The sequence below is a fragment of the Ziziphus jujuba genome, chromosome 9 (assembly GCF_031755915.1).
Source record: "Ziziphus jujuba cultivar Dongzao chromosome 9, ASM3175591v1".
NCBI classification, from domain to species: Eukaryota; Viridiplantae; Streptophyta; class Magnoliopsida; order Rosales; family Rhamnaceae; genus Ziziphus; species Ziziphus jujuba.
Window position 1 is genome coordinate 25,491,903 of NC_083387.1, and position 23,627 is coordinate 25,515,529.

General features: G+C 30.8%; 2 protein-coding genes across 2 annotated transcripts; one reads left to right on the plus strand and one right to left on the minus strand.

The window, feature by feature from the left end:
* The first annotated feature begins 140 nt into the window (after positions 1–140).
* On the plus strand, positions 141–3,291 carry LOC107427613 (pentatricopeptide repeat-containing protein At5g09450, mitochondrial). Its single transcript, XM_016037995.4, has 3 exons — positions 141–247; positions 533–806; positions 2,038–3,291. The coding sequence occupies exons 1-3, from the start codon at positions 213–215 to the stop codon at positions 2,947–2,949; spliced, it is 1,221 nt and encodes a 406-aa protein (XP_015893481.3). The 5' UTR covers positions 141–212; the 3' UTR covers positions 2,950–3,291.
* Positions 3,292–19,189: 15,898 nt separating this feature from the next.
* LOC112492754 (uncharacterized) lies at positions 19,190–21,697 on the minus strand. Its single transcript, XM_025076959.3, has 2 exons — positions 21,599–21,697; positions 19,190–19,697 (listed from the first exon to the last, which is right to left on the minus strand). Exons 1-2 carry the CDS (start codon positions 21,675–21,677, stop codon positions 19,276–19,278), a joined length of 501 nt encoding a protein of 166 aa, XP_024932727.3. The 5' UTR covers positions 21,678–21,697; the 3' UTR covers positions 19,190–19,275.
* Positions 21,698–23,627: the final 1,930 nt, after the last annotated feature.

Sequence of the window (23,627 nt, forward strand, 5' to 3'; positions counted from 1 at the left end):
TTTCGATGAATAAATACATATTAACTTTTATACAACATTTTTATTTTTTAACAATACAATTTTTTACTTTCTCAACCAAAAAAACAATACAATTTTTTACCTTCGAATAGAATTTTGATAAAAAAAAAAAAAAAAAAAATCTTGGTAAACAGATACTAATCTCATTAAGACCGAACCCAAAAGCCACATGAAAACACAGTGGAACCACATCAATGGCGTCTCGCTCAGTCTTCCTCTCTCTCAGACGGTATGCAAACTTCCCATTTTCCCATTTTCATTTATTTTCCCGAGAAAATGCAGAAACTGAAGAAAGTCAACCACTTTGAATTTCAAAATCTTCGTTATTCTTTCGTTAAAAACTTCTATCGTACACAATTGGTTATATAGTTATGGTATAATTCCACGACATAAATTCAGATTTAATTTTTGTTTTTAATCTTTTTTTTTCAATTTTGTGCGCTTTCTTTTGCAAATAAATGCATGAATTCGAATCTCATCCGGCTCAACTCATATTGATTGTTATGAAACCTAGAAAATGCGGCGAAAGCAGCTTCCTCAGCAACAATTCTCGGTCGGCATCTATAAGCAGATTCTTTTCTTCGGGAGCACTGAGCAGTGATTTTCTCGAAGATTCCCGGGAAAATGAAGACCTCAAAAGTAGAATCTTCAGGCTTAGGCTGCCCAAGCGAAGCGCCACCAATGTTCTTCAGAAGTGGATTGGCGAAGGCAACTCAATTGCTATCTCGGAGCTTCGCCAGATTTCTAAGGAACTCAGGAAGTCTCAGCGTTACAAGCACGCTCTCGAGGTACGATTTCTTTTTTCTAGTATTGTTTGAATTTTTTCTATTCCATGGTTGCTTGGTTGCAGAGAAAAGCTAGGACATCATTTAAGTGTAGCAGAAAAAGCAAAGCTAGGAAAATTTTAATCACTTTATTTGAAAAACTTTACGAATAATGATCTTTTTATTATCTATTGGAGAATTAAAGATCTTGATTCGAAACAATGAAAGAACTTAAATTTTGAAGTCGAAAGCAAAGAAGCTGCTAAGCACTAAAATTTCTCCTTGGACGCTTCTATGCTCTTGGTTTTCATTGAGCTTCCATTTATAAACACTGAGTACTAAAACAATGTAAAAGTTTTACTTTTTATTTTTTTTGTTTTCTTGTTATCTAAACTTTTTTACTAAGTCCAAATTGGAGGAGATTACCCATTGAAAGGGGAATGAGAGGTAGAATGAATGGTTGAAGAATGGGGTCAGATATTTATCAATCATAAGGATGAGAGCTAGTACCTTGGAGAAGCTTTATCCATCTTGGCAATTGGTATGATTGGCTTTATGAATTCATAGTTCAGGGTATTGCATGAACAAGCGTGCCCTAGTAGTTGTGTCTGTAAATGTCCTGTTTATTGATCATTTGAAGAGTGGTTGCATTACCTGAAAATAACTGAACTTCTCGAGTCATAGATGCTATGTAAACTCTTTATAGAAACAGGTTAAGTATCATTGTCTGCTTGTTTTTCTTTACGTGCAACTAGGTGTCTGTATGTGAATTGTGAGAGAGAGAAAGAGGGAATCCAACCATGTTCAGGTTTCTTTTGCAACAAACCTGAAGTTGGAGAACATAATTGTCATCTAGTAGGAGCTTAATCTGTTGGAGAAACCCTCAAGTTGAAGACACTTAAGAGTAAGTTTAGCTTGTTTTGCCTTCACAGAATACTGCATCAGTATTAATTGGTTCCGCATGTGAGTACACAGATTTCTTATGTGGATCGATCACTTGTAACCGTGAAAAAGGAACTTTTGTCTTCACTAAAGAACAAGTTAGTTTTGAACATGGACTTGGGATGGAACAGCTGATGTAATTTTTAGTGTGAGAATGTGCGATCTTTGATTAGCACATTGTTGCTGTTCTTCTGTTCCACATACAGTATCACAAGATTAAAGCTTTGATCAGCACATTGTTGCTGTTCCTCTGTTCCACATTCAGTGTCACAAAATTATTGAATTCTGTTTTGTGTTTCTTATAAATTTCCAGATATCAGAGTGGATGGTTGCCCATAATAACTCAGAACTGTCAGATTCTGACTATGCCATCCGCATTGACTTGATGACGAAAGTTTTTGGAATTGATGCTGCTGAGCACTATTTTGAAGGTCTGCCTCTGACTGCAAAAACCACTGAAACCTACACTGCTCTCCTCCACTCATATGCTGGAGCAAAATTGACTGACAAGGCTGAGAAACTTTATGAGAGGATAAAGGATTCAAACCTTGGTTTCAGTGCCCTTACATACAATGAGATGATGACTATGTATCTTTCGGTTGGGCAAGTGGAGAAGGTCTCTTTTGTTGTGGAAGAACTTAAAAGAAAGAAGGTAGCCCCAGATATCTTTACTTACAATCTATGGATAAGTTCATGTGCTGCATCTCTGAACATCAATGAAGTTAGACGGATTTTAAATGAAATGAAGTCTGATCCTAGTGCTGATGAAGATTGGGAGAGGTATATAAACCTCAGCAGTATATATGTTTCGGCAGGTCATCTTGTGAAAGCAGAGTTAAATTCTCTTGTTGAAGTTGAAAAAACTTTCACACAAAGAGAATGGATTACATATGACTTCCTCATAATTCTACATGCTGGTTTAGGAAACAAAGATAGGATTGATCAAATATGGAAATCCTTGCGGATGACGAAGCAAAAGATGACGAGTAGGAACTACATTTGCATTCTTTCTTCATATCTGATGCTTGGGCATTTGAAAGAAGTAGGAGAGGTTATTGACCAATGGAAGCAATCAACTACTACAGCTTTCGATGTTTCTGCTTGTAGGAGGCTTTTGAATGCATTTGCCGATGTTGGATTGACAGAGAAAGTCAACAACTTTCATACGCTTCTAATTCAGAAGAACTCTGACCCTTCAGATATGGAAAGCAGGACCAAATATTAATGTAGTCTAAAATCATGGAACAATGCCAGTACAGCAATTTTGTGCGGTTGGATATCGAAGAGAGTAAATAATAGTACACTTCCTGGTAAAGCTGCTGTTTGGGCTTTATTTCCATGTTATTGGAAAAATGGTTTCTTGTGCTTTCTTTGAGTTTAAGTTTTGTTTATCTTTCACCTTCTCCATGCCGTCTCGTTTCATGCTTGCTTATCTGCTAAAATTAGTAATCATTAAAAGTGGAATCGTTTTTCTTTTTATATACCTGTGTTAGTCTCAACTTTTATTAAAAAGGAGAGTATGCTACTGCAGAATATGGAATTGAGAAGCTTGCTAAGAGTTGTCAGAGACTCTATCCATAATGAGGTCTAATTTAGTGAAATATGAGTTTAAAGTAGGCTAATGGAACTATTTCATGCTGCAGATATAGTAAAATATTTTTAGTTGAAACATTGTTTAGTTGAAATCTATTAAACCTTTGATAAAGAAAAAAATATTTTAGAAAACTCACATAAAATGTAGTCGGAAATATATCCAGATGCTTGAACTGGTTAGATAATCTTGATATAGCTAAAATCTATACTATAATTCTATACTATAAAGGAGAAGAGAATGGTTTTTGGTCCCTTTTTACTGTTTATTTTGGTTCAAAAACGGCACTCCTTTCATGCGTTTTGCCAACCCGTTTTCCATGTGTCACGAGAAGATTGCACACCCACCATATAATCTATATAATCTAAACAACTGGTTTTTCCAGTACCCACAAGAGGGGAAAAAATAACTACGTTGTTTTATTCTCGTCAATCCTGAAACGTTTGTTTTGTTCTCTCTCTCTCTGTGTTTTTTTTATTTATATTTTTTTGAAGGCGGACTCTAAAAACCAAAACCTGTTTATGAAAAAGGGCTCTTCGGACAAAGTGAGCTGCCACGTGGCGTCCACGGGAAGCTTTTCCTTTGGTAATTCCATGTTTTTTATTTTCTAGCGCGTGGTTCAACTTATCATCTTAATATTTCATCCATAAAAAAAAAAAAGGGTAGGAATTTTAATTAATTAGAACCCAAAAAAAAAAAAGATTAACTAAATATAAAAAATATCTACTTCCTTCCTACTGCCTGTGTAGGTTAATTAAATAATTAAAGAATTTGTTCTAGGAAACGTCGTTTCTTGATTACAGTCTTTATCTTTTTTAACAAATAATTACAAAGTCTTTTTGCATATATTATGGATTATGTTATTTTTAAGGCTTTTAATTTTTGCAGGAAAATAGACAGTAACATAGCACTGGTAATTGGTTGATATGTATTGGTTGATATGTATTTATTAGCCATAATTGTTATTATGTATTGTAATTTAAGGCAAATTAAAAATGTACTTTTTAAGTCTTAACATATTTTCCTCATATTGTTATTTATTTTAGATAACTGTTTTTTTTTTTTTTTTGGGGGGGGGGGTGGGGAATAACTTGTATGGCCTTAGCTTGATTTCAATGTTTACTCTTACTATTAAATTTGTTTAATTCAGGTCAATAATGTCTATGTCATTTATTTTATTTACAATATTAAACATAATTACAAGTAAGATGATAGTATTGTCTAATTTTGTCAAAATAAAAAGGAAATGTGTAATTTTCACTTTTTGATATATGGAAAGGAATTTGAACTTAATAACTTAGCAAGTTTTTGAATTTCACTCAATTCAACACTAATTCATCAAAAGATGTTTAAATCATTATTTTAATATAATAGTAGTGCTAAAATGATAAAAAGCAAATAGTTGTGATAAAATATAGTGGATATACACATAATATGATAATAGTCATACATAAGAGTTAGACATTATTTCAACATTAATACAAAATCAGGTTCAAATATCCATTTTATAGTTTGGGTGAGAATAATATATAATAGGAGTGTTATTAGTAATGCAAAAAAATAGAAATAAATAAAAAAAGTAAAAACAAAGGAAGTACTGTAAGTAAGAGTTGGATAATAAAGCCATAAATTTATATTTTCATATTTTATGATTATATATCATTTTATTCTAAACAAATTTTAAGGATTTTTATTAAAAAAAATCAATAATAAAATTATTGTTTTTTAAACATTAATTCTTAATTCAGTAAAGTGTTACCTCAAACAACACTTATAACCATACAAATTAGAAAATATCACCGAAGTATTACGTTTTGACTACATTTTGGATTTGATATTTATCATATTTGAGTATTGAAGTGTAACAATGCCGTCTATGAGGACAATCAAGTAGCTCTCCTCACACATTGTTTTTTCAAGATCAAATTCACAACTCCAATAAGAAATTAAAAAAATCAAAATTTTTATTTAGTAAGTTACTTGAAAATAAAAAAAGTATAATATAACGAATAAAATATAAAAGGAATAGAAATCAATGGCTTAGTTAAGTTAATAGAAATAAACAAATATTAATATTTTTATCTTTTTTACTATATGATGAAAACATAATCCATAATATATGCAAACATCTCTCTTACAGTATAATGAGAGTAGCGAGAAAAAGTTTACTCAGCATAAAGACAAACAAAGAATGCTTAATTGGCTATCATGAAATATTCTTTACGTCAATATTGAAATGATAGACAATTGTAACTTTTTGTATACTATTACAAAATACTTTATTTTCAATATCCTACAATAATAGCACTAACATTAATATTTTGTAAAATGCAAGATGTAATAGAAAATAGTTTAGATTTTACATACTTTTCTATTAAATCTTACAATTATCTTATAAAAGTATTAATTGTGCTAAAATATCCTCATTTATAATGCAAGTACTTTGTGTTTTTACTGTTCATTTAATTTTTTGCTTAGTAAAAGAATGTTCTATTTTCTACAAAAATAAATCATTCTTCACTCTTTATGTTCTATTTTATTCAAACAAATTTTCTCCTTTCTATTAATATAAAATTAAAAAAATAATTAGTAAATAGACGATTTTTAAATTATTGTATCATAACAATCATAAAATTATTTTAATTAGAAATAATTTATATAAACTATTAGATATCCAAATTTTATATTAAACCACATGCATTGCACGTGGCCAGACCTAGTAATTTCCAAAAATGATGATCAAATTATTGAAAAGAGAAAAAAAGAAAAAGAAAAACAAGACAAATTATAAGTTAAATGAACAATCAATATTGACAAATTAATCATTGTCATTAATCTAGAACAACTTAAAGATGAAGTGAAATGAGAAAATAAGTTTCACTGCTAAGATATCATAATGTCAAAATTAAAATGTAATATCTAATATTTCTTAATTAAATGTCCTAAGGAGTATATAAAACCCCAACTCAGTCTAGGTTTAATTTAAATAATGCCAAGTATCATGTAAAACAATAATAATTTAAGGGCGGTGACATTTATCTAATTTAATTTGAGTTGTTGATGCTTACTTATCGTTTTATATAACATTCTGGTAATTGGTTTTCTTTTTTTCTTTTTCTTTTTTCTGTTGCATAAAGTGAATTTGTTTTGGATTTAGCATATTCATAGAAAAATAAAAAAGAAAAAAATATATTAATCTTATAATTGAATAAATTTATTAGTAGTATATATTTTTAATCTTATTATTACTTTGGATGAATATGTGAACCACGTTGATCATTGATCATGCCTAGTAAACTAAAAATATGAATATATGAATAACCGTAAACAACTTGGTATATATGTTGTATGTAGATATATATATATATATATATATTCTTCTTCTCCTCTTCTTCTCCAAGTGTAATCAATTTATTTATTTTGAGTGTTGAGTGCTTGTAACACTTTGGTTCTTCGTAATCAAGTAAGCATTCATACATTTTATTTAATTATTTTCATTCATTTATTTATTTAATTATTTAATATATTGCTTGGCTGGTTATACCGCCTTCAATATTATTTTCATTAAATCATTTATTTATTTTTATTTAATTATTTATTTTCATTTATTATACTTGGCTGGCTCTGCCGCCTATTTATCTTTTCATTTTATTTTCATCTCCTTCCGCTTCCATATTCATACTCTGTCTCTTCCATTCCTGTTCTTCATATCTGTTGGTGCTAACCCCCTTATGGTATCAGAGCCATAAGTGTTCCGATCTATATGCTTGTTTCTTCTTTTAGCACCCGTAGAGTGTTATATCTATATAATTGTTTCATATTCTGATTTTTAATTCTTAAACCTTTATACCGTAGATTTATTCTGCATCTTGTCTATCTTTTAGTTTGCCATATACCTATCTCTGTTTATTCGTAGTTAGCCTCTAGCTTTACCAACAGCTGCCCAGAAACCGAAAGCTGAACAATAAGACCGTGGGACTGAACAGTAAGACCCGAGGTGAGGGCGTGAGAGGAGCAGCATGAGAGGTCTAGGAAGAAGGGTGGAAGGGTAAAGTGAAAGGTTAGTGAAAAATAGATAGTTGTGTAGGAGGGTAAATTAAAAGACTAGATTAAGATAAAGAATAGATTTATTTTATAAAGATTTAAATTTAAAAATTTTAATATGGATAGATTATTTAGGTCTAATTCTTCTTCGAGTTCTAGATTAAGTACTAGCTCTAGATCATCACTTACTGGAAATCAAATACCAGACATAATCAATGAAGAACATTTTAGTTTCACCTCTAATAAATCAATCAACCCAGACTGGAATATTCCTCCAGTTTCCTCTAATAAAATTATTCACCATAAAACTGTCACACAGCTTCATCCAATCAATAAATCATATGAAACCTGCCAACAAATCAACCTAAATTACCAACCACATCCCTTAGATCCACCTTTTAAACTTCACTGGAAACAATTAAATCAAGAAATGATGTCTAATAAAAATCACGATAAATTAATTCAATATAGACAATCACACACTAGAGAACAAAAAGAGAAAATTTGGGAAACATGGAAACAAACAATGCTACAACTTAAATTTGATATTAATTTCTTCGATTTTCTTGAAAAATTTTATTATCCTTTAAACAATTTAAAAACTTTAACAAAAGAAAAATGGATTAAATCAGATAAATCCACAGTCCTGTCCAGTCATCCTCCCGTTGAAAAAATAATCATTCCCCATTTAAATAATCAAGTTATAGCTTCACCATTTAAAACTTCCACAAATGAAAATAACGATTTAATTAATGAAACTAGGAAAGTCATTGAACAAAATAATTATACAAATCAAAGTCTTATTACTATAGGAAAACAATTAGATAAAATAGAAACCAAAATCGATAATTCTTCTAAAGAAGAAATTAAACCTCAACCTCTTATAAAATTTCCAGATATTACAAAAGCTCCAACCCTTCCCAATAAAACTAATCAACTAAGTCAACTCTTAACAGAATTACAATTAAAAATTTCCAAAACTAAAGCATCTTCTTCCAATCTTGCTACTATTAAAAATCACCATTCATCTTATACAGAATCCAATCAATCCACTTTAGGTAATCAACTTACTAGGTTACAAACTAATAAACCTAAACCAAAATTCACCACTCTTAGTAAACCTTTACCCCCTGAATTTCAAGAATCAAACCCTAAAAACCAATTCTCTGTTAGTTTTGATAAATTATACGAATGGAATATAGATGGATTAAAAGAACAAGAAATATTAAACATATTGCACCACATGTCTATGGTTGCAAATAGTTATTTCACTAATCAAAACATTAATCAATCCGAAATAGTTGAACTACTAGTAACAGGATTTACTGGTACTTTACACTATTGGTGGGAAAAACATTTAACAGATCAATCTAAATCAGAAATCATTTATGCTGTTAAAAAAGATGAGGAAGGACTCCCCATCTTTGATGAAGCAATAGGACAAGGTGTCCCTGACGGAGTCAATACCTTATTAGCCACAATAATTAGACATTTCATAGGAACTCCTACAGCCGTAACAGAAAGAATACATAATCAATTAACCAATTTACATTGTCCAACTCTTAGTGATTTCGAATGGTATGTTCAAACATTTACCACAGGAATCATGATGAGGGATGATAGTAATCAACCCTTTTGGAAAGAAAAATTTATTAACGGTTTACCCCAATTATTTGCTAGAAAAATCAGAAATGTTTTAAGTAATGATAGTGGTCACATAGACTACGATTCATTAACTTATGGAGACATAGTCTCAATAATCAAAAAAGAAGGATTAAAAATGTGTACTGACATGAAATTAGCTAATCAATTTAATAAAGACAAACAAAAAACTAAATACGAATTAGGAAACTTTTGCCAACAGTATGGTATATCTACCCTAGCACCTTCTAGGAGAAACAAATTAAAAGAAAAATCACAAAAGAATACTGAAAAATCACATAGGTACCCTTCTAGACACAATACATATTCTAATCATAAATATTATAACAAGCCCAATAGGATTAAATCAAATCCTGACAAAATCCACAAATCAAATAAATTTAAAAAAGAATCAACAGATAAAACAAAAATACAATGTTACAAGTGTAATAAATTTGGTCACTTTGCTAATGAATGCAAAGTTAAACAAACAATTAATCAATTAGAAATACCAGATAATCAAAAACAAAACTTAATCAATGTGTTAGGATTACACAATACAGATAGTGAACATAGTGAAAACAACATTTACACTGAATCAAGTTCTGACGAATCAAGTTTTCACCCTCAATCATCCAGTGACACAGATAACCCTAAGATCACTTTAGGATGTTTAGATGCTTGTTGTCTAGATACTTGTTGCAATCAATCACTAAATGTCCTAACCTCTTCTACAGATGATGAAGATCTCATCTTAGAATTAATCAATAATTTAGAAAACCCCGAGGAATGAATCAAATACATAAGAAAATATAAAACAGTCATAACAGATAAACATAAAGATACCATTCCCTTAGATAAAAGTAATCAAAAAATAGGTTTGACAGAAGCCTTACAAACCTTTAGCAAATCAAAAACTAAACAAATCACCATCCAAGATTTACAATTAGATATCAAATCAATTAAGTCTGAAATTAAAGAATTAAAAATGGAAAATCATTTAATTAAACATAGATTACAATTCATTCAAGATAATCCCCATACTCTTAGTCCTAATCAACCTGATGAACAGGAAGAAGGATCTTCCCGTGGTAATTGTATAGCTTCAATTCAAAAAATCAAACTTAGAAAATGGCATATCAAAATCACCATCAAAATTAAAGATTTTCAACTAACAACAATTGCCCTTTTGGACTCAGGTGCAGATTTAAATTGTATTCATGAAAATCTTATCCCTAATCAATATTATACCAAAACAAAAGAAAAATTAAATTCAGCCAATGGTAGTAAAATGGATTTACAATATGAAATTAATCAAGTTCAAATTTGTCATAATCAAATCTGTTATACAACCTCTTTTGTCTTTATTAAAAATATGACAGATCAAGTTATCCTAGGCATCCCTTTCCTTTCTCTCTTATACCCATTCATCACAAACAATGATGGAATCATTAGTCACCCTTTAGGTGAAAAAATCAAATTTGATTTCTTGCTTCAATCAAATAATGTCCAGAGCCTTCAAGATCAATCTATTTCAAAATAGCTTAATCGAATCCAAATCTATCATCCTCCTTTTTATCTTCCATTTTTCAATCAATCATGCTTCTATACGTCTCAAATCATTAAAATTATATTTTACAAAATCTATTTATATATCTTTGCATCTTTTTCAAATCTTTGCATTATTTCAAAATATCTTTTTTCTAATCATTCTCATTACAGCATGTCTCGCCCCAGCGGCTACATAATCATCAACAGCACATCTGTTCCAATTTGGAGTAGAGAAAATTCTGATAAGAATTTCCCAACCCAATTTGAACTAGATACCCCCCAAAGAGCCTTAATCAATTCCATTTGAAATAAAACCCATTTTGAAACACCCGAAGAAAAAACAGATTTTATTCAAACCCTTGATACCCTTTGTTTTTATCTCCAATCAATCAAACAAAAGCCCGATAGTAAATACTATTCCCATTATATCCTATTCACAGGCCCAAACCCTGGCCTTTATAAAACCTGGTCCTAAATAGCCCATGAAATAGCTGGCTGAATCAATAACCAATACCGAGGCTATTACAGTCTCCATGAAGCCCTTGAAATCACCCATAGAGAAATAGGTCCAAAAGCCTTTATTCACCCTTGGGTCCGAATGGATCCAGAGTTTTCCAAAACTCTCCGATCTGTTCAAAAAATCATCTCTAATCAAGCCTCTAGTTCCCAATCAGCCCAGAAAATGCAACATAATCATCCTCGCCCCATCACTGGCTTTGTCAACCCACAACATCCAAATAATCAACTTATTCAAATCCAAGATCCACTCGATATCCTCAATATAGAACATCCTTTAGAATTCCGAGTTCATGAACTCAAACACAAAAATCAATGCCTTGAACACCAAATTCAAACCTTACTCCACAACAATGCCATTCACCAACTTCACATTAATCATCTCCAAAAAGATCTTGATTATTGGACCAAAAAACAAACCTTTAATCAAAACCAAGCCTCTACCAGCCATTCCAATCCACCTTTTCAGCTCATTGACAATCCTTATCCTTTAATCAAAAATTCCACCTTACCTTGGAACCCTGTCAGAATCTTTTTCTATCCTAATCAATGGTTACATCAAGCTGGCTTACCCAGTGATATTATTTTCCGCATTTGGAAAATCAAAAGAAAACAATTTTATGATGAATTCAATTTTCTTCAAAAAATGTTACGCTCATTTATCCAATCACCCAATACCTGTCCCCGTGGTATGTATGTATATTCGGAAGCTGCTTTGCATCCTTCCAATATCAAATGTACCACATGTGACCCTGAAAATATTCCCCTTAATCATGTTGGCTGTCCACACCAAATCAGTTATTGTATTTACCGTGTTGGCCTATATGCCCCAACTTTTCATAATTTCATTTTTCAAAATAAAACAATCACTTGGGCCACCCTCTTTGACTGGGGATTAGTTGGTACCATTATATTCACCCATACAGATCAAGCCCAAAACTGTACTGAACTAATCAAAATGGCCATCACCTGTCTCTTTTTATCTCACCATTCAGCCCCATTAAAACAACAAGGATATATTGTTGCTCACATCACATCCACTCCACCCGAATGGATCCATGGATGGGAACCTGCACGCCATCTAATCACTTTTGAAAAATCAAAATATGCTACTAATCATTTCCGCCAAGATGAACAGGTACGAAGATGTTCCAGTCCAATCACAAAACAATTACACCACTGGAGAGCTGCTGTGTATGGAGACAATTTCAATCTACAACACATTAATCAAAAATATTTTTTAACAAAAGAAAATCAATATACAAAATTATATTTACATCAAGGATTCCGCTATGTATGGAATGATGTATTTACATCCTTCCATTATAAAACAATGTACCAGATCTTGCTGCAATTTACTATAAAATGTTTCAAAAACAAAAAATCATCAATATAGATGTTGAAAGAATCATCAATAACAATCAAGAATCAGACGAAGATATAAAAATTGATCCAGACGAAGATGACACCTACCAGTATGATGACGAAGAAGATCACAACATCAACAACATGCTGGAAGCCTAATCAACAAAAGGAATCTTTGACAGTACAAAGTTACTTTCAAAATTCCACTCACAAAAGCAGATTGCGAGACTTTACTGTTCAATCACTATTCATGAACAATAAAAGGTGCTGAAAGCAGATCACTGTACAATCAACTATTCACCGACAGAGTACTGTCCAATCACTGTTCAATCAACTATTCATCAACAGGAATCAAGTCCTCATTTGCCTATAAAAAGGAGCCTCATTTGCATTTGTAATCAAGCTTGGAATAACGAAGTTTTGAGTCAGAGAGAGTTTAGAGAGTTTCTGGCAGATTTCTCCTCTATTCTTCTTCTCCTCTTCTTCTCCAAGTGTAATCAATTTATTTATTTTGAGTGTTGAGTGCTTGTAACACTTTGGTTCTTCGTAATCAAGTAAGCATTCATACATTTTATTTAATTATTTTCATTCATTTATTTATTTAATTATTTAATATATTGCTTGGCTGGTTATACCGCCTTCAATATTATTTTCATTAAATCATTTATTTATTTTCATTTAATTATTTATTTTCATTTATTATACTTGGCTGGCTCTGCCGCCTATTTATCTTTTCATTTTATTTTCATCTCCTTCCGCTTCCATATTCATACTCTGTCTCTTCCATTCCTGTTCTTCATATCTGTTGGTGCTAACCCCCTTATGGTATCAGAGCCATAAGTGTTCCGATCTATATGCTTGTTTCTTCTTTTAGCACCCGTAGAGTGTTATATCTATATAATTGTTTCATATTCTGATTTTTAATTCTTAAACCTTTATACCGTAGATTTATTCTGCATCTTGTCTATCTTTTAGTTTGCCATATACCTATCTCTGTTTATTCGTAGTTAGCCTCTAGCTTTACCAACAGCTGCCCAGAAACCGAAAGCTGAACAATAAGACCGTGGGACTGAACAGTAAGACCCGAGGTGAGGGCGTGAGAGGAGCAGCATGAGAGGTCTAGGAAGAAGGGTGGAAGGGTAAAGTGAAAGGTTAGTGAAAAATAGATAGTTGTGTAGGAGGGTAAATTAAAAGACTAGATTAAGATAAAGAATAGATTTATTTTATAAAGATTTAAATTTAAAAATTTTAATATGGATAGATTATTTAGGTCTAATTCTTCTTCGAGTTCTAGATTAAGTACTAGCTCTAGATCATCACTTACTGGAAATCAAATACCAGACATAATCAATGAAGAACATTTTAGTTTCACCTCTAATAAATCAATCAACCCAGACTGGAATATTCCTCCAGTTTCCTCTAATAAAATTATTCACCATAAAACTGTCACACAGCTTCATCCAATCAATAAATCATATGAAACCTGCCAACAAATCAACCTAAATTACCAACCACATCCCTTAGATCCACCTTTTAAACCTCACTGGAAACAATTAAATCAAGAAATGATGTCTAATAAAAATCACGATAAATTAATTATATATAGACAATCACACACTAGAGAACAAAAAGAGAAAATTTGGGAAACATGGAAACAAACAATGCTACAACTTAAATTTGATATTAATTTCTTCGATTTTCTTGAAAAATTTTATTATCCTTTAAACAATTTACCCAAAGAAAAACGGATCAAATCCACTAAATCCACAGTTGTAGATACAAAAACAATCACATCTTCTCCTATAGAATCACCCTTTAATCACTCTAATCTCAATACCTTAGCTAAACCATCACAGGATAATTTAGGATCACCTTCTAGTACCAACCCTGTAGACATTCGAGAATCAAAAATGAGAAAAAACAAATGTCTCAAATGTAAACAACATGGTCATATTGCCCATAAATGCCCAAATGAATTATTTAATCAAAATCTAAAACATTTTGCTGAACTTCCTTTTTATAATCAACCTTTAGATATAGTCACTAGTTCTCACCCAAAATCCCATAAAATCAACAACCTTCCTATTACCATCCAAGATTTGCAATCTGAATCCAAATCACTTAAGCATGAAATAAAAGAATTAAAAACTCACCCTAATCAACCATTATGTCCACAGCCTACACCTAGAAAATGGCACATTCAAATCACTATAATTATCCAAGATTTTCAATTAACTACACATGCCCTCTTAGATTCCGGTGCAGATTTAAACTGTGTCCAAGAAGGTCTTATACCTAGTATATACTACACCAAACCAAAAGAAAAATTAGATTCTGCCAATGGCAGTAAAATGAATTTAAAATACCAAATTAATCAAGCCCATATTTGTCACAAAAATATTTGTTCTATAACATCCTTTGTTTTAATCAAAAATTTAATAGATCCTGTTATATTAGGAACTCCTTTCCTTTCTTGATTATACCCATTCACCATACACCATGATGGCTTATCTAGTCAACTCTTAGGTGGAACCATCAAATTTAATTTTATATCCTCTAATCACATCCTAGAAAAAACACAAATTTCTAATCAAATTCAACAAAAAACCAAACATTTACACTCCCTTCAAGAAGAAATCAAATACAAACAAATAGAAAATCAATTATCTCATTCTAATCTTCAAAATCAGGTTGTTGAATTCCAACAAACTTTAATTAATGAAATTTGTGCAGAAAACCCTAATGCCTTTTGGCATCGGGCTAAATATATTGTTACATTACCTTATATAAAAGATTTTGATGAAAAGAATATCCCTACTAGGGCCAGAGCTATTCAAATGAATCAAGAATTAATGGAATATTGCAAATTAGAAATCAATGATCTTTTACATAAAAAATTAATTCGTCCTAGTGAATCCCCTTGGTCTTGTTCTGCTTTTTATGTCCAGAAAAATGCTGAATTAGAAAGAGGATCCCCTAGATTAGTAATCAATTATAAAACATTAAACAAATGTCTTCAATGGATTAGGTATCCTATTCCAAATAAACAAGACTTAATCAAAAGACTTAATCAAGCCACTATCTTCTCAAAATTTGATATGAAATCAGGATTTTGGCAGATAGAAATCAATGAATTAGATAGATATAAAACTGCTTTTGTCACTCCATTCGGACATTACGAATGGAATGTAATGCCTTTTGGTTTGAAAAATGCACCTAGTGAATTTCAACATATGATGAATGACATATTTAATCAATATAGTCATTTCACCATTGTCTATATAGATGACGTTTTAGTATTCTCCCAATCAATAGATCAACATTGGAAACACTTGAAAATATTCTTAAGTATAATCAAAAAACATGGTTTAGTTGTTTCTGCTTCTAAGATCAAATTATTCCAAACCAAAATCAGATTTTTAGGTTTCAACATATATCAATCACAAATAACCCCAATCACTAGAGCCTTAGAATTTGCTAATCATTTCCCTGATGAAATATTAGACAAAAATCAATTACAAAGATTCTTAGGATCTTTAAATTACATTGCAGATTTCTATAGCCAATTAAGAATCAAATGCAAACCCTTGTTTGATAGGTTAAAATCAAATCCTCCTCCTTGGTCTTCCCAACATACAAGCCTTGTCAAACAAATCAAAAATCATGTTAAAACCCTTCCTTGTCTAGGAATTCCTTCTCCAAACTCATTTAAAATTGTTCAAACTGATGCCTCCGAACTTGGTTTTGGTGGTATTCTCCTCCAAAAAATCACTCCTGAATCACCTGAACAAATAGTCCGGTTTCATTCTGGAACATGGACGTCCTCCCAAATCAATTATAGCACTATCAAAAAAGAAATTTTATCATTAGTATTATGTATATCAAAATTTCAAAATGATTTACTTAATCAAAAATTTTTAGTTCGCATTGATTGCCAAAGTGCAAAATATATCTTAGAAAAAGATGTCCAAAATCTTGCATCCAAACAGATTTTTGCCCGATGGCAAGCTATCTTAAGTGTTTTTGATTTTGACATTGCCTACATTAAAGGAAATCAAAACTGCATACCTGATTTTTTAACCAGAGAATTTTTACAGGAAAAGAAATCTCTGTGCAGGATCATTACCATGCCTCCTAAGAAAAAAGGGTCATCCACCCAGAAGGGATCATCTATCCCTCTTTCCCAAACTCATACCCAATCATCTCTAAATCAAAATCTCCCTGATAAGGATCAGGCTCAAATACCCAAAAATCAATCCATAATCCCTATTGAATCAACTCATCTCTCTCTTCCTATCCCAATCAGTCAAATCAATTACCAAACCGCTTTGACTAAACCATACAATCCATACAGTCTAACATCTAGCCAACCATTTACCCCTCTTACCCAATCACAAACCAAATCCACTCCTTACTTTGAAATTACTAAAAAACTTTTATTTTACATCGAACCTTCTCTTACTAAATTACCTACCATTCCCCAAATCATTACTCAATTCTTACCACCCAATTTCCATTTCATACCAAAATCACCTGGCATAACTTTAAAATACTACACTGCCATTCTCCAACATACCCAATCCGCAACCATAACCCCACTCTTTGATAAAAATGATAATCAAACCATTATTTCCAATAAATTCTGGATCCATAAATTAATCACCCTTGAAGAATGGAATCAACCAGCCTACAAATCAAAAAAGATCACTTATCCTCGTGATGTTCCCATGATTCCCTATACATATAATTACTATGATTATATTGATGCTTGGGAATATATATTTTATCATCAAAACGAATCATTTTCCCATTCCTGGTTTATCAGCTGGGATTCAAAATTTCAAAGAAATTTCCCTAGCTGGTTTTTCCAATGGTGGTGTGATCATGGTCCTGCAAAGGAACATCTCCCATCACAAATTCAAAACTTAATCAATCATTTTTCCAAAAAATATCAAATCAATTATAAAGAAAATGGCTTTCCCATTGAATTAATTTTTATGTCTAAATATAAAGTCTCTTGGATATTCAAATGGCAATATTCTCGAGAACAGGATACTATTCACCGAGTTCATTCAGTTAAATGGTGGGATAAATGGAATTCTGACCGAACCCATAAAATGGTCATGGATGAATTTCCTATTTCTCCCCCCAAGCCAATCAAATCATCATCCAGTCAAACTTCCAGTAAATCAACCAGATCAAAGAAAGAAATGCTTTCCCATATCCAAAAATTAATTGAAGAAGTTGATCAACTATCAGATGACTCAGCGACATCTGATGAAGCCTCCAGTCAACCTATAGCAGAATCATCCAGATCAAAGGAACCTTTTGGCACAAGATGGGCCGACTACCAAGAAAGTCAAGATCCATATGATTTAGGATCTGACTAAAACATAATCAACATCAGGAATCTTTGATGGTACAAAGTTACTTTCAAAATTCCACTCACAAAAGCAGATCACGAGACTTTACTGTTCAATCACTATTCATGAACAGTAAAAGGAGCTGAAAGCAGATCACTGTACAATCAACTATTCACCGACAGAGTACTGTCCAATCACTGTTCAATCAACTATTCATCAACAAGAATCAAGTCCTCCTTTGCCTATAAAAAGGAGCCTCATTTTCATTTGTAATCAAGCTTGGAATAACGAAGTTTTGAGTCAGAGAGAGTTTAGAGAGTTTCTGGCAGATTTCTCCTCTATTCTTCTTCTCCTCTTCTTCTCCAAGTGTAATCAATTTATTTATTTTGAGTGTTGAGTGCTTGTAACACTTTGGTTCTTCGTAATCAAGTAAGCATTCATACATTTCATTTAATTATTTTCATTCATTTATTTATTTAATTATTTAATATATTGCTTGGATTGGCACTTCAGAATATCTTCCCACGTCACCAACTTGTTTTCCTTCACTGTAATATATAACATGAATTGAATTTTGAAGAAGTTTTAGATTTTTATTCTCTATATAAATTAGAACTTTGTTTGGTTACAGAAAATATATATTTAAAAATTTTGAATGTAAAAGCCAAAAATATAATACATTTATTGTACATAAATAAGGGTTCCAAGGATTTTGATCGTCAATTCTTCTGAATAGGTCCTCTCACAATTTTAATGTTAACCAATGCACACAAAAAAAATAAATAAATAAAAAAAATTTATATCTGTTTAACCAATACACAAAAAACATTTATGTCTGTTTCTTTTTTCTTTTTTCTTTTTTCTTTTTTTTTTCTTTTTTTTGTTGTTTCCTTTCAAAAAAATAAATGTGAAAAATCTAAGCAGACGATTAGTCTGTGTTTCAGTCTTTTAGATACTGAAAACTGGTTGACCAAGTTGATATATGGCGTAGGTTTTTTATTATTTGTTTATTTATTTTTTAGGTCCTATATGTTGGGCTATTTTAATACATCCATGTCTTGAGACAGAAGAAAGTGTAAGCCATAGTTTGGGCTGGGCATCAACTTTCCAATAGTTTACAAATAAAATTATGAACTTTGAATGCATTTAAATAAATAGCTAGCACTTTTTAAGAAATGCTGTTTTAGAAAATAATGCTATTATTATACAAAGAAGAAGAAGAAGAAGAACAAAAAAAAAAAAAAAAATGTAAATCTGAAAATATGTCTTTCATAAAATATTAGGTGGCTGTGTGATACATTATTTTACTCATCTATATGAGCATAGGCAATGGAACCAAAAAAAAAAAAAAAAAAAAAAAAAAAAAAAAAAAAAAAATGAGAGACAGGGGAGAAAGAAAGAGGGCAGGTCTGGTACTTTAGCTAACCACATTCATAAATTCCATTTTTGCCTTCTGGTTATGCTGATGATAGTTCTCAAATCAAAATGGTGGTGGTGGAATGCGAGGATCATGGCCTGGGTTAGGACCTACAGGAGGGTAGTCATCAGTCATAATCTTGTTGATGTTGTTGAATTCGGATATTGACGATGGTGGTTGCCTTGGGTTAGGACCTGAAGGACGGTACTTATCTACTATCACAATCTTGTTTTCGTTAAATTCGGAGAATGATGGTGGTTGCCCTGCGTTTGGACCTGAAGGCGGATACTTATCGATCACAGTCACCACCTTGTTTTCCTTGAATTCGGTTGCTGATGGTGGCTGCCGTGGTTTAGGACCTGAAGGAGGATACTTATCGATCACAATCACCACCTTGTTTTCCTTAAATTCGGTTGCTGATGATGGTTGCCGTGGGTTAGGACCTGAAGGAGGATACTTATCTACCACCAATTTGTTTTCATACTCTGCAATGTATAAAATAAGATATCTGTTAACTAAATAAGTGCATATATTTTTCCTATTTATAATGTCTAATTTTAAATAAGTGCATATATTATGACTAATTAAATAAGTGCACATATTTATTTAATATATATTTTGACTAATTACAGTGTTGGTTAACACTAAATAAAAACTATAGAAACATTGGATGGAACATTAATAATAAATCTAATACCATAATTTTAAGTAAACTTTGAGATACATTTGTATATTTTATAAAAATAAAATAAAAAAATAAAAAATCTATTTTAATCATCTGAAAAATAGTTTTTCTTGGGTGGGGATTCAACGTACCTTTTAGGAGAGGAAACAAAATACTTATTAGTATAATGATAATTTTTTTTTTCTTTTTTTAAAAATTATATAAATAAAGGATAACTTAACATACCACTACAAGGCAAAGTGGATTTATCCACCCTTGTAGAAAGGGAAGGAGACGGCGGAAGGCTAATGCGGGGACTACAAGTGTCCAAACTCAACATTGGCTCTTCATTTTCTTTTAAACAATAAATATACAAATATTATAAAAGTCACCACAAATTTGTATTATAGTAAAAGTACAAAAATATATGACTATCACTATGGTATTCAATTTAATTAATTTATACATGAAATGGATATCAATAATGCCAGTCGGGGACAAAATAGAGATTCATCTTTAATAGGAGGAGAGGCTGAAGGCTAGTATCGGTTATATCATATTATTTTGTAACGTTTTTGTATTAAGTGTATTGAATGATTTGTCTTAAATAGGTTTTAATGGTGGTCTTTTATTTTCCTAACGTTTGGTTTTGAGGTAAAATGAGGTTTTGACAAAATTGCATTTTGAAAAAACAACGGGGTTACAATCTTCTTGAGTATTCTTTGGAATCAGAGAGGAAATATTGTTAGAAAAATGTTGGGTTGCATATTATGGTAAAGTAAAGATATTGGAAATTCTTAGAAAAAGATTTTAACGATATCATATCTAAGGTCTGATAAATTCGTTGTATCCTGGATATGAAAGTCATAAAACCATTTGTACTTGTGGGGTAAAAATAATTTTAAGAATATTGTAGTATCACACAAGTTTTGGATAGATTAACCAACTACACACATATAGATTTCTAATTTATTTCAAAGTTGTTTTCTTTATTTTTCCCAAATTTTTGTTTAACATATTTATCTAAAACAATATATATATATATATGTTTTAGAGCTCTCCCTTAAACCAAATACAAATAAGAGAGAAAAAGTAATTTAGAAATAACTACGAAATACAAGTATTTGTGCCATACTCTATATAATACGCAAAATAAAATTTTGTAATCGGTATTATCATATAAAGCATTAAAACTTTTTAATTGTATATAAGATTCAATATTATTAATTAATATATCCATAAAATAAAATGAATAATAACTAACTAAATATAGAGAAATAAACATGTTTTCTTTTTACTCACAACGACAAATTTTTATTATAGTTTATTCATGCTTGTTCCATAATTAAACACTGAAACATATTAATGGTGGATACTAAATTATTAATTTTGCTTGAAAAGTTTTTTATTATCATTTTTTCTTATATTTGTACCATATCACCCATATAAAGACCACAAAAAATCTTTAAACACGTAATAATTTTTAATAGTATCATAGCGCATAAAACAACCTAATATATATGTACATTTTATATTGTTATTCTTAATAAATCAATTTGTTCAAAGTAGATTACCAAATTTGTTTTTATTTTTTTTCTTTTTTTATAATTTTTTACAGTGCTAGAATAAAATTATCAAATTAATTAATGATTAGAGAAAACAGCAATAACAACAACCAGAATTTATCATTAAAAAAATAATAATAACAACAAAAACAACAACCTGAGGGTGTTTGCCCAGCGGAGCACAAGAGGGCAGAAGCAAGCAGGAAGATGATGAAAAAGTGAGCTCCTGCATTCATCTTTGAAAATTATGGGATAGTAATGGCACAAAGAAGCCAATAGTTTCTCTATTATTTATATGGGGAAGAAATTTTGTTTACAAATATTTGATATGTAAGCCTTTGATTATAAATTTACAAATAAAGCAGTGTGATGTGGCATTGCCATATAAATTTAAGCAAGTTTATTGGTATAAAAAGTATAAAAATAATGTATACATCCCACAAAATATATCTAATTAAGGGTTAAAATTTAAATATATAAAAATATAAATAAATGTAATCTTTTTCTTTTTGGTAATAAATTCAAAAAAATATAATCTTTTAAAAAATCAATTCTCATAAATTCTAATAATCTTAAATAACTTTAATTTCTTTTTATGTTTTATTAAAGAAAATATTACTTCTTTTTTCTAATATCATTAACTTCTCACTCCTAAAAATGTCCAAAATTTGAAACTTTAACCCACTTTGACCAATTGGACCATTGTAGATCCCAAGTTTGACTTTTTATTGTCAAGATTTTAGTTTGACTGATATGCTATTTTATAGAGCTTGTCGATATGAGTTCATAGATTGCCAGCATGATTAATTTTGAGTTACATATAAAAAGTTATAGTTCTAGAAAATTTTAAGTATCAATTTTATATCATTGTCCAAATCAGTTTTAGATTTTTTCTGCTAGTGCTCCAGATGACATTGCCAGCAAGATTTCACAACAATTCACCTCTAGACGTGCCATGATTGGCCATTCAAAGTCAACCACGATGCCAATTCATTTTTCGGTGGGTTGGCCTGATTTCAAGCCATTTCAGGCTGACCCATATACTTTTCTTCTCTATTTTTGCACCCTCTAAATCCATTCTCATGTTCTATTTGTCAAAATTTTTCACGATTTGAAAGATATATCAATTGAAAATTTGGCCGAGTCTTCCAGCCACCAAAAATATTTTTGGATCAAGGTGAGCTTAGAATCTTGTTAACCATTCTACAACTTTTCCACTGATAGTTTATAAATTTTGGACATCGCTTAATAATTTTTCTATTTTTTGGGTCAATTAGTAAAATATCAAATAAAATTGGACCATGTTTGGATAAAAATGATCAAATTGAATAAAATTAAAGTTCAATTGGTGTAATTAAATATTAATAGCATCCATTGGAAGATTCAATATTATAAAATTGACCTTCGGATGAAAATTTTTAATTTTGGATACAGAGTTCTAAAGGGTATAATCAGACCACTTGGTATCCAATTTATATAATTTTATGGTTATATAAATTATTTTAAGACATTTGATACACACCAATATATTTGGTTAAGTTGTTGACGCCTGAGAAAAATTTAATTATATTGCACCGATATTGAGTTTGGAGGTAACCCTGCAGAGGAAGAAGAGTGAGTGCATTGGTATTTATGAGTGGTTATGTTTTAAAATAGTTTTGGGCATGCTAGTACAAACTTATGATTTGGATATTTTATGATATATCGTGTCACGACCCATCCAAAATTTCTCACTGAAACCTTAAACAAGTCTTGATCCCAGGGAACACCACCGAATCTCCTAATGGAAAATCGAACAGTATCTCCCCTAAGGGTAGAACTTACCACAATTTTCCTGCACTGAAAACACACTTCTATATGCACCACCTTATTCCTCCCACTTTACTACAAAATATTACCACAAATTTTAGCACTTCAAAAATTAATAGGAAACCAGTGCACAATTAAATAATATTTTCTCTCAAAACCCTCACGATTCACTCCGTTGGAAAAGTTTCCTTTTTAAAACATTTTCGCAAAATCCAATATTTTATGCCCCAAAAATCTAGAAAATATTTAATTAATAATTTGCAAATAAAAGACAATAAATTAATAATCCAAAAATTTTAGTAAGAAATAATTAAAAAAAAAGCCTAATGACAAATATTAAATTGGAAATAAAGTATTGTAAACAATTAATACGAAAA